This window comes from Ursus maritimus, unplaced genomic scaffold (assembly GCF_017311325.1).
Source record: "Ursus maritimus isolate PB19 unplaced genomic scaffold, ASM1731132v1 scaffold_2, whole genome shotgun sequence".
NCBI classification, from domain to species: Eukaryota; Metazoa; Chordata; class Mammalia; order Carnivora; family Ursidae; genus Ursus; species Ursus maritimus.
This window is the reverse complement of record NW_024424452.1, coordinates 39,758,625-39,770,736: the sequence shown is the minus strand read 5'-3', so window position 1 is coordinate 39,770,736 and position 12,112 is coordinate 39,758,625. Positions and strand designations below refer to the sequence as shown.

The window sequence follows — 12,112 nt, the reverse complement described above, 5'->3', positions numbered from 1 at the left end:
CTTACTTGTATGTCCTGATGTAAATAACTTAGTTTTTCCATCTGTAAAATAAAGATAATATGTATTACCCGGGTAAGTGTGAATATTAGAAATAATGGTTATGTGCCTGGCCTCTTACAGGTTACTTACTGGCATGTTCAGAGTGAGCGGTACTTTTTCCTTTACCACGGTGTTAATTCTTGTAAACCATGGACTTGGGGCTCTTTAAATGACTTCAGCAGCCTCTGACACGGATCACATACCCTGCCTATGCGTGGTTTTAGCAAACTGCCCGGCGACAGCCTCTGAGCTGATACTCCGCTGGCTGTTTGGAGAAAACAGGTTAACAGCCCGAAGCGCGCTCGGAGTGTCCGCCGAGACCCGCAGTGCTGGGGGGCTTCGGCGGCTGCCTGGGAGACGCCAGTGCCGGCCCTTCGCGTGCTCTGGCCTGGAGGCCGGACGCGAGTCTGGCTTCCTCGTAGAGACGACACAGCTCCCTTGGCCAAGCCCAGCGCTTTATACCGGGGACTGGGAAATTGTCCCACTTACAGGCTCGGACCAATGCTACTTGGAAAGAACAGCCACATAGGTTTTTTGGCTAGGAATCGAACACAAGGTAGGCGGCAGAAGAAATTAAACTGGGAGAAGTTAGTGCTTCCTAGACATTTTGCTGCTTTACTGTTAAAAAGATCTGCCACCCGAGATCTCGGGAAGTTGTCCTCCAAGCAGCGGGCTCGCTTCGCGCCGCCTTTCCACGCGCAGCCTTGACGAGCGCTCCCTGGAGGAGTTCCCACAATTCCCAGCCAGGAGGAGGCACTGCCGCCTGTGACGTCGCGCCCGCGGATTGGCCGGCGTCAATTGGCCCGGGCTGCGGCGGCAGTGGAGCGGGAACTGGAGACCGGCTGGTCGCCATGACGGGCTTTGGGGTCCCGCGTACACGACGCGGCCGGCCGTTTGTCGGCTGGCCTGCGCCCGGCGTCCCGCTGCTGCTGCAGTGTCTGCTTGGGACCCTGGCCAGCAAACTCAACGTGCCACAGGTGTTGCTCCCCTTCGGCCGGGAGCCAGGCCGCGTGCCCTTCCTGCTGGAGGCGCAGCGGGGCTGCTACACCTGGTGAGGCGTCGGGTCCCCGAGTCTTCACGCCCCCTTGGCCCTGCAAGGGTGGACGGGTTTCCCTCGACGAGGACGCCACCGCAGCGCCTAGTGGCCGTTGCCCTGCAGGGCCTTACCTGTGGGGTGCCGCTGGAGCTGGAGCGGGAGGCAGCCCCCGCACGGCCTGAAGATATGTCCCGGGGGGGTAGGGCTGGGGGGGGTCCTCACCGACCGACTAAGCTGGGGCTTTCTTCTCAAGGGGCCTCGGGACAGCGCTCACGGCCTTGTGGGGTGAGCTGCACCCGCATTTCAGCGAGGAGCGAGACGAGGCCCCGAGACCGTGAAGTGGGGAGGCTCGCTTCAGGTGGAGAGGAGGCCTGCCTGGGGGAGAGCTTTGCCGCCTGCGCGAGGGGTGTGTTGTGGAGCTTCCTCAACTCTGAGGGGAAGTGGGCGCCGCCGCATCACAGGGCTAGGTTGCCCTTCCTGTTTCCTAAGAGGCAGTAAAGCTTCAGCTCCCATTTTATGGCAGGGTAAGGGGATCGGGCCTGGAGGATGATCCAGTGTGGGTGATGCACGGAATCTCACCATCGAAAGCCAAAATATTAACTTTTTTATCTTTTAAAAATTTTTTATTTATTTATTTGCGAGAGAGTGCGCGCGCGATTGAGCACAGGCAGGGGGAGCAGCAGGCAGAGGGAGAAGCAGACTCCCTGCTCAGCAGGGAGCCGATCTCTGGGCTGGATCCCAGGACCACGGGATCATGACCTGAGCCCAAGGCAGACGCATGACCACCTGGGGCACCCAGGTGTCCCAAAACATTTTTTTAAATTGTACTTTGAGTTGTACTCACACATAATTTAGGCAGTTTTTCTGTCTTGGCAGCCCAGTTTTAAGATTGGACAAAACTCATTCCGCACCGTATGAAAAATCCGTGTCTCTCATTGGAAACACAACATCAATCCTGTTTTCGTTTTTGTTTAGGATTTTGTTTATTTATTGGAGGGAGAGAGAGAGACCACGGGTGCATGCACAGAGCGTGAGGGAGAAACAGACTTCCCACTGAGCAGGGAGCCGCATGTGGGGCTCGGTCCCAGAACCCCGGGATCATGACTTGAGCCGGAGGCGGATGCTTAACCCACTGAGCCACCCAGGCACCCCCATCAATCCTGTTTTTACATACTGAGGGAAGAATGGAACAATCTTATTTTTTAAAGGTTTTATTTATTTGAGAACAAGAGCAGGGGGCAGAGGGAGAAGCAGGCTCCTCGCTGAGCAGAGAGCCGATATGGGGCTCGATCCTGGGACCCTGGGATCATGACCCGAGCCAAAGGCAGATGCTAAAATGATTGAGCCACCCAGGTGCCCTGGTACAATCTTTTTTTTTAAGATTTTATTTATTTATTTGAGAGAGAGAGAGACAGCCAGCGAGAGAGGGAACACAAGCAGGGGTAGTGCGAGAGGGAGAAGCAAGCTCCCAGTGTAGGAGCCTGATGTGGGGCTCGATCCCAGGACCCTGAGATCACGCCCTGAGCCGAAGGCAGACGCTTAATGACTGAGCCACACAGGAGCCCCAATCTTATTTTAAATATTGAAGGAGAAATATATGTGTCTCATTGCACAAGGGATCATTGGGAAAAGGTTTTGATCAGTCTCCCTGAAATCTTGTGTCTCTAAGCATGGTTTCTACTTTAAAGAGTGTCATTTAAATACACCTGGTCATGTGTAACATGGAAACACTGTAAGAATCCGTGTTCCCCTGATAGTTAATTTTAACCCACATTCTTATTTCAAATTCTTAAGTATTTTATTTTGGCAGGCATTCCACCCATCATGATGCAGTAACTGTTGAGCCTTTATATGAAAATGGCACCTTATGTTCCCAAAAAGCTGTGCTCATTGCTGAATCTACCCAACCGATACGCCTAAGCAGTATTATTCTTGCTCGAGAGATAGGTATGTTGAGATAAACCACACAGAAATCGTTCATCTGTAGTAGAGTAATCTGTTATCTTTTATACATGATTAATGCAAACAGCGTTGGCTTCAAATGATAAGTAGAAAAAAGCAATCTGCAGAATAACCCTAATTGTGGCATCCTATTCTGTGACTTCTTTTTTTTTTTTAATGTATCTAATACTTGGCATGGTGGCTGATACAGAGTAGAAACCCTAGTTTCTTGAATCATTGAAGAAAGGAAAGAATTATTTATTGGAACTAGCTTAGGTGTTAAGGTCCGAGGTGGGTCTTGACTAAGGCAAAAGGAACAAAGCTAGTACTTATCAAAGTGCGGTCTGTGAACCTGTGTCATCAACATCAGTATCACCTCGAATCTTAGAAATGTAGATCCTTGGAGTGCCTGGCTGGCCCCGTTGGTGGAGCCCACAACTCTTGATCTCTGGATTGTAAATTCAAGCCCCACGCTGGGTGTAGAGATTACTTAAAAATAAAATCTTGAAAGGAAAAGAGTGTACCCGGTGACATTTCCAAGTCATTGGCCGTACAGGTTGGGTCAGCCAGCCGAGATGATTCAAAGCCTTGTTAAAAATGTTTGGGTCCCCGTGACGCCCTACTCTACCCAACTTAATGAGATTTGGATAGGAATGGAGTTCATGGGCTTCATCATTTATAAAATCAGGGTTGCTGATAAAAGAAGTAAAGCTTTGAGAGCTTCGCATCCTGCACCTGCTCATAGTCATCATCGACCAGTTTTACTTAAGAGTACGGATGGAATGTCATTCTGGCTGTAAATCAGCAATCTCTGTTAGATGGAACATTGCTGTACACTTGCACTTGAATGTGCAACTCTTGATCTAGGGGTTGTGCGTTCGAGCCCCACATTGGGTGTAGAGATTACTTAAGTAAATAAAACTTAAAAAAAAAAACCACCTAAAAGCTATAATATTGGGCTCTTAAGTTAGCTTTGCAATTATATGGAACTGTTGTGAGTTTTTTTTTTTTTTTTCTAGTTATGGAAAAGTGCCTGGCACATCTGAGTTACTACCCTTCCCGTCCCATCTCCTTAACCATTTGATTCCCAGGGGATTAAAGAGTGTGCCACTGTTGGCCAGCAGATTTTCTTTCTACTACTAATACCCATTCTACAAGTTTTGCTGCTGGCACTTTTAATGTCCTCATATATGCAATCAATCACAACTATGTGGTGACTGCTCCCTGGCTGACAGCAACTGAAAGATGTCATCAGTTATAAAATCTCAATTTCAGAGATGTTAAAATATCAAAAAATAACTGTCTTAGAATCAATGAAATATGGTATGAGGACTCTCAAAGATGAGAATCTCTGAGGAATGTGTCATACAGGACAGCTACAACAGATAGAGGAGGATACCAAGGTCAGAAAAGAAGAATTGTATTGGTCACATAGGCAATTTTTTAATGTAATTACTCTTAACTACATGAATTCATTCTGATACCAAAAGATTCGTTTACCCAATTGCTAAGAAAAATGTCAAATCTGGCTTTCAGCTTAATTTCATCCGACTTAATAATATTCCGAAGTGTCTTTTAAATCAGCTTTTCCAATTTTGCTAGACTCTCAATAATAAATGCCAGTTTCTGTGTCCTACCAGGTACAGTCTCATCTGAGTGGAAAACAGTGCTCTGAAAGGGGGCGGTAGGAGAGGGAGAGGACATTGTGAAAGGGAAGCATATGCCTAAGAGAGATTGTTCATTCATTTGACAAATATTTATTGAAATGACTGCTAACTGCTAGCTGTCTGTAAAGATAGATTAAAGCACTCCATTGTTGTTTAGGTGCTTAGAATTTTATGATGTTTTTGTTGACATGGTAGTGAAGCAAATTAGTGGCTGACAGAGATGATGGCTGGAGGTGATAGATGAAGTGGGCTTGTTTTATTTGGTAGAGTGCTCGATCTTTTGACTTTTGTTCTGCTTTGACCAGGTGCTACTTCATTTGGTAAAACCTTCAAAGAATATAAAAGGTTATATAGTGAAAAGTAAGCCTCTAATCTCTTTTCTCCAAGAGACAGCCACTTTTCTGTATCCTTCAGAGGCAGTCTGAATATATGAATAATGAATATGCCCTTTTTCTAGTGGGAAATCTTGATTTTTAACCTTAGGTAAAGGACCAGTGGAGGAGTCTGGAGATGAAGGCATGATTTTAGCTCACCTGGAGGATGAAGAAAGGGTTTGGACAACTGGGTGATTTTAGTGTGGGGTGAGAGGAGTACTGGGTGATCAGCACTTACTGTGGCGTGCTCAGCATGTTGTCGACGTTCTGTAGATACAGGTTGGTTAGGTGCTACAGTGGGTTATACTTGTATAAACGAGGAGTTGATTTGGAAGTTAGGATAAATATGGGAATTAGGGAGGGTAGGAAATATTTGCCATTTCTGCTCCATCTCTTGCTCCTGGCTCTGCATCCTTTTGGTTCTTGCAATACTGGTTTTGTTTTATTTTTTTCTTCTTCTTTCTTCATCTCCCTGATCAACTCTTGTCCTCTCTATTTCATTCATTTTTTCTTCTTTATTACCTTGCTCCTGTGTGGACCTGAAGTACACCTGAAGTAATATGGACATCCAGATAAGAATATTCGTTATATTATTTAATAAAGTTATTCATTTTTACCTTTAAAAGAGATAAGTTGAGCACCCGGGCAGCTCAGTTGGTTAAGTGTCCAACTCTTAATTTTGGCTCAGGTCATGATCTCAGAGTTGTGAGACTGAGCCCCATGTCAGGCTCTGCACTGGGTGTGGAGCCTGCTGAAGATTTTCTCTCTCTCCCTCTGCCCCTCCCCTTACCTCTCCTTGTCCCCCCCCCCAAAAAACCCCAAAACAAACAAAAAAAACCTGCTTAAAAATTAAAAAAAAAAAAAGAAGTAAGTTGAAGGTATGATATTTCTCTTAATCACTCTTAATTTACGTATGATTCATACAAGGTAATTTTTTTTTCTTTACAGTCAGTGGCCATATATTGAAAACTTATTGCTATTGAAGTAGTCCGATGGGTAGTCGTTGAGTGCACAAGGCTTTTCGTATTTTTTATGTAAGGTCACAGCTACTTCTGTCCTACGATTGCCCTACGTATTTCTCCACAGAAGAAAAAAAATATTTAATTTCCTATTTAAACTGTTAGATTTTCCAGTGCCTAATTATCTATTGTGTATTATTTAAGGTCACCCTTCCTTCCTTTGCCGTCCTTGGAACACTTCCTTAATAGTGTTTTATCAGCAGATCCCGTGAGATTTCAGCTTCTCCTGGTTCTTAATGATAGGTCCCATATTTTGGTCTTCATTTCTTTCTTTTTTTTTTTTTAAGATTTTATTTATTTTTTTGACAGAGAGAGAGCGCGTGTGCACGGGGGTGGGCAGCAGGCAGAGGGAGAAGCAGGCTCCCCGCTGAGCGAGGAGCCCAGTGCAGGACTCGATCCTCATGATCTGAGCCAAACGCAGACGCTTAACTGACTGAGCCATCCAGGCGCCCCAGTCTTCATTTCTTTTAACTTTAGGTTCTGTTCAATTAAATATCAAGTAAAAGATTATCAAGTAATTTTAAAAATATTTTCTTTTAAAATAATTTTAAATTTGCAGAAGCAATGCAAAGATAGTACAAAGAGTTCCCATATACTCTTCACCCAGTTTTCTTTAATGTTCCACTAATGTCCTTTTTCTGGTCTAGGATTTAATTCAAGACACCACGTTACTAAACTACGTTGTTGTGTTTCCTTCATCTCCTGTGACCTGTGACAGTTTCTCAGTCTTTGTTTTTCATGACCTTGACATTTTTAAAGAGTATTGGTCAGGTATTTTGTACAATGTCTTTCAGTTTGGGTTTGTCTCATGATGTTTTCTCATGATTAGACTGTTTTATAGATTTTTAGGAAGAAAACCACAGAAGTGATGAGCCCTTCCCAATGCATTATGTCAAGAGGTACATGATATCAACATGATTTATCACTAGTGACATTAACCTTGATCACTTGGTTAAAGGTAGCATCTGTCTGTCAGATTTCTCCTCTCTTAAGTTACCATTAAGTTACTTTCCATATGCTGTTCATTAAAAATTATCACTAAGTTAGCCCACATTCAAAGGAAGAGAAATTAAGCTTCACCTCCTGGAGGGAGGAGTATCAAAGAATCTGTGGACATTATTAAACCCAGTACAATAACTAATAAATATTTAAGGGAGATGCTTTGATATATCTTGTTTCTTTTTAAAGTTTCACCCACTAATTTTAGCATTTATCCAGGAATCTTGCCTGTAGCAGTTATTACTGTGGGGTTCTTTTTTTTTTTTTTTTAAGATTTTATTCATTTGTCAGAGAGAGAGCACAAGGAGGGGGAGTGTCAGGCAGAAGGAGAAGCAGGCTCCCTGCGGAGCAAGGGATTCCAGGACCCTGGGATCCTGACCCACGCCAAAGACAGACACTTAACTGACTGAACCACCCAGGCGTCCCTACTATGGAGTTCTGATGGTGATTTTCTATTTCTGTAATGCTTTCCACAGTTTAATAGCAATCTACTGTAAGGAAGGTAACTTATGTCTTCCAGACAAGTTCTTATTTATTTATTCACTCATTATTTCTATAAGTATTAACTCATGGATATTTATTTTTGGTTTCTAATCCAATATTATTATAATTTATTTTGTTACTCCACTTTTTCTATCTTTGGCCATCAGGAACTCTTTCACGTTGATTCCTGTGTCCTTTGGGCTTGCCCCGTCTTAATTAATGAGTTGTAGTACTTTGTTACTTTTTAGCACTATAAGATGAGCCAGGCCCATCTTGTATTTTCCCTGCCCAGCCATTTCCTCAAGAAGTCCTGGTTCTTTTTGTTAAGAGAACTATATTTAGAAACCAAGATCTGCTGTTAGTGTGCTTGTTTCTACTGTATTGTCACTGTTCCTAAGCCCTTTCAGCAGACAGTGCTAGGAAGTATATGTATATATACTAACACATATCTGTATTTCTATATTTGCATATATGTTGGTGTAAATATGAGATCATATTGATATCTTTGGTTCTAATCTTGCACCACAGCATAATTCCTTTCTCTGGTAGTGAGAAACCTGACACTCTGTATCTACAGCGTATTTACTTATTTGTTGAACCCCAGTGTAAATACGGTCTCAGGATGATTAAGTCAGTTTTCGTGTTTCTTGTGAAAGGAAGTATAGCTTTGCCTGAAATAGAGCGTATTTTGATGCTCCTTGGCCTTTTTTGAGAGGCACTTGCCTATATTATCTGATTAACATTTTCCTTTGTTTTAAAAATTACATAAGATCAGATCCACAGCTAGGGACAGAGTCTACCCCTAATGTCCATTGGTAATTTGAGGTATTGTAGTGGTCATTACTTTGCTTTTATTTCTTGTAGATGAAGCTAAAAGTAAAAAATACAGAGTTATAACAGCAAAATGAGACAGCTATGTAGGCAGTTCTCTAACATTTGGTAAATATGAGAAGTGGGGTATTGTTAAAAGATAGGACAAAACAATTTTTAGTTTTTGTTTTTTTTTTGTTTTTTTGTCAGAGAGATAGAGATAGAAGAGTGAGCACAAGCAGGGGGAGCAGCAGGCAGAGGGAGAAGCAGGCTTCCCGGTGAGCAAGGAGCCCGATGCGGGACTCGATCCCAGGCGTCCCCAAGACAATTTTTATTTCATCCTCCTTTCTTCTGTACTGTTTCTTTTTGTGTTTTTGAAGTTCATTGTGGCTATATTGACCGGAACTCTAGTTGGGTCTAATACATTGTTCCCAGGCTTTTTAACCTCATAGAGAAATTTATTGGCAGGACTGACATATGGTTATCACTCTTTTACTTTCTGAAACAAATACATTTTGAAAAAATCTCTAATGATGTACTGTATGGTGACTAACATATCATAATAAAAAAAAATCTAATGCCATAATTTCATAAAAGAAAAAACTTCAATACTTCAAAGCTCAGGTAGAATATAATAATAAAGTATATTCCTTTATTTTATTATTTTTTTAAGATTTTATTTTTAAGTAATCTCCACCCAGCGTGGGGCTCAAATTCACAACCCCAAGATTAAGAGTTGCATGCTCCACTGACTGAGCCAGCCAGGCACCCCTAAAATATATTCCTTCAAAGTGAATACATTTAATTTTATTTCTCATTACGTTAAGATTCTTACCATTCTCATTTTTCCATGGATGAATGAAAATATTATAGATCAGTGTTTGAGAACGACTGGTCTGTTGTCTCTTATAAACAGAGGCTTTTGTGTTTTGTCATTACACAGGTTGAAAGCAACTGTTACAGCCTTTCTTTTTTATAATATAGAATAAGCTTTTGAGTGCTTGAGATGTTCAGTAGATTCATGACCTATTGAATTAAATTCTAAGTTTTTGGGTTCATCATAGTGACTGACCATGAACTGCGCTGTGATGTTAAGGTTGATGTGATAGACAGCATTGAAATTATATCTCGAACCCGGGAGCTCTATGTAGATGATTCACCACTGGAACTGATGGTGAGGGCATTGGATGCTGAAGGTAAGGGACTTCAGAGGATTCAACAAAATTACCTAAAATAAAGTAATATTCCTTCGTGTTTAGTACTTGGTTTTGAAAAAAGCAACTTGAGAGATAAAGTAGATTAGAAATAGTATTTCGTTTTTATATGAAGTTCATGTACATGAGGAATTAATAATTATGAGTATGATTCAATGCATTAACTACATACTTTCATAAAATTTTTCTGCTGTATTTAATTATTGGTTATCTCAGAAGTTTTCTTAAAATATCTGGGTTCAGTCGCTGAGCTTCTGCTGATGATCCCTAGATCAGCTATTAAGAACATTTGTTTGGAATTTATTACTAGCTCTGTTTTGATCAGTCCACTTTCCATAGGCCAGGCGAATTATGTGTAAACCTGTGAAAAAATTTTATAAATTTATCTTTCTTGAGACTGATTTTATATTGCTTTTAGTGTACTATACTAATGTGTAATATGGTATTTAAAACATTTAAATTTATTGCCACTTTCTTTGTACACTACTGTAAAGAATATTTTAAATCTGAAAAATGAATATTAGAAATATTCTGGAATCTAGTTTTTATAAAAATTTTTGTTGAAGGGACCAGGATTTAGGGATGCCTGTCAACCCTGAAGTAGACTGTACGGTGGCCTTTATGTAGAAGGGTGCAGAAAGAGTGGCATAACTTTTGTCAGCCAGAAGTTAATCAGCTTGAGTTCTTTCTGCATTCAGAAAGTTTGTGTAGCAACAGTACTTTTATCGTTTGTGTAGGGATCTTCCTGGTATATGTGTTTTAAATTAATTAATGGTAAAATAAAATTAATTAATTAATGGTAATGCCTGTATTTGTTAATGAAGGAGGCCTAAATATAATTTTCTAGTTAGGTTTCTCTTTCTTGTTAAAGATACCTGAATATTTTTGAATATGTGATTCTGTTCTGTCTGCTTTTGGCTTGCTTTATAGGGAATACTTTTAGTAGTTTGGCAGGGATGATGTTTGAGTGGAGCATTGCCCAGGATAACGAATCAGCAAGCGAAGAATTGTCTAGCAAAATTAGGTAACATTGAAACCAAACATAAACCATCTGATTTTGAAGGAGACATCTGCCTTTGGGCGGCACACTGAACAGCAACTCTTTGTATGGGTTTTGATAATCCTGCTGGCTGGGCTTTTTGGGAACAGATAAATTTACTAGGGGGAAATGTCTTTGATAGAATGACATATGGTGTGGATGCAGTTACTTTTATGATTGTTTAGTTTGAACCACTGCAGAGGAATTCGTGAGCTCAGAACTATACAATTGTTTGAGCCAGGTGTATCTTCTGGCAGTTTTGTTGTTCATGCTATCTGCACATGCCGGAATACAGTGAGTGGATGATAGTGTGAGATTTTGTCTTTAATTCTAAAAAATAACTCTCTTGACAGTCCCAAGTTTTAGTCCCACAACAGTTTTAGCCAGAGGCACATTAAATACTTTTGTTCTATCTAATCCTTATGGAAAACAGACTTTTTAAAAAAGATTTTATTTATTTATTTGACAGAGAGAGAGAGCATGAGCAGGGGGAGGAGCAAGGGCAGAGGGAGAAGCAGACGCCCCGCTGAGCAGGGACCCCGATGTGGGACTCCATCCCAGGACCCTGGGATCATGACCTGAGCCGAAGGCAGATGCTTAACGACTGAGCCACCCAGGCAACCATGGAAAACAAATTTTAGGACTTTTTACACTATATAGACATTGAAGAGACTGTGTTTAAAGTTTCTTAGGGCCTTTTGGAAGATGACTCATCATTTGATTACACTAGAAACAAACTTTATTTTATCTCTTAAGGATTCTGAAATACTCTGAAGCAGAATATTCTCCCCCAGTATATATAGCTAAGATGGAAAAAGAAGAGAAACAAGGAGATATGATTTTGGTGTCTGGGATCAGAACTGGTGCTGCTGTTGTAAAAGTTCGAATTTATGAGCCATTCTATAAGGTAAAAAGTTTGTGCCATAAACTTTAAAACCTTCATTTAAGGGCCTTGCCTGTGGAAAATATTATTCCTTATATTTATCTATAGTAGAAGCCCTTTAACCTGATATGATTTGGGTCAATAATTAGTCATTTAATTGAAAAGTCATTTGAAGTAGGTAAACAAACAAACAAAAAAACTTGTCTTCTTTAAGCCTGTTACTACCTTATTGTAATTACACATACAGCTGGTGTTTCTCTTAAAATGTGTAAGTGCAGTTTGTTCACCTGTTCTTTGGTGTAGGCCCAAGATGTTTCCTTGGCCGCGAGCTCACCGGTTAGAAACATGTATGCTCATGCTTACACTGTTGCAGTTCCTATTTTCTTTTTCTTTTCATTTTTCATTTCATTTTATAGTCAAGTGAAAAATTAGACATGTATGAAGCAATTTGAGTATAGAATTCTATATTTCTCAAGGATTTTTCCATAATCTTTTACATTTCTCAGCCATACCTAACTTTGATAGCTGTACATTTTAGCAGCTTGCTTTGGCCTTCTTTTCAAAACATTTAAATTTTTTTGTAGAAACACCTCTCTTTTTGCAATCAT

The 12,112-nt window shown here is 41.1% G+C and overlaps 2 protein-coding genes across 3 annotated transcripts in view; both read left to right on the top strand.

Moving 5' to 3' along the window:
* Window positions 1-811: 811 nt before the first annotated feature.
* The window catches only part of NUP210L (nucleoporin 210 like), a 74,676-nt gene continuing 63,375 nt past the window's right edge, over window positions 812-12,112 (top strand). The window contains exons 1-5 of one of the 2 annotated variants that reach the window (XM_040635697.1): window positions 812-1,090; window positions 2,886-3,022; window positions 9,433-9,564; window positions 10,513-10,606; window positions 11,378-11,528. In XM_040635697.1, coding sequence (XP_040491631.1) covers window positions 891-1,090; window positions 2,886-3,022; window positions 9,433-9,564; window positions 10,513-10,606; window positions 11,378-11,528 — 714 coding nt within the window. In that variant the 5' untranslated portion in view covers window positions 812-890. The remainder of the gene's footprint in view (window positions 1,091-2,885; window positions 3,023-9,432; window positions 9,565-10,512; window positions 10,607-11,377; window positions 11,529-12,112) is intronic. The other variant, XM_040635696.1, reaches the window with a different exon arrangement.
* LOC103668666 (ATP synthase subunit ATP5MPL, mitochondrial-like) lies at window positions 3,577-5,047 on the top strand. The gene is made up of 2 exons (XM_040634608.1): window positions 3,577-3,787; window positions 4,989-5,047. The coding sequence occupies exons 1-2, from the start codon at window positions 3,592-3,594 to the stop codon at window positions 5,045-5,047; spliced, it is 255 nt and encodes an 84-aa protein (XP_040490542.1). The 5' UTR covers window positions 3,577-3,591.

Coding starts and splice junctions, on each gene's coding strand:
- LOC103668666 (XM_040634608.1), top strand. CDS start 3,592: ATGATTCAAAGCCTTGTTAAAAATGTTTGGGTCCCCGTGACGCCCTAC. Junction 3,788..4,988: donor TCGACCAGTTTTACTTAAGA/GTACGGATGGAA, acceptor TGCTTTGACCAG/GTGCTACTTCATTTGGTAAA.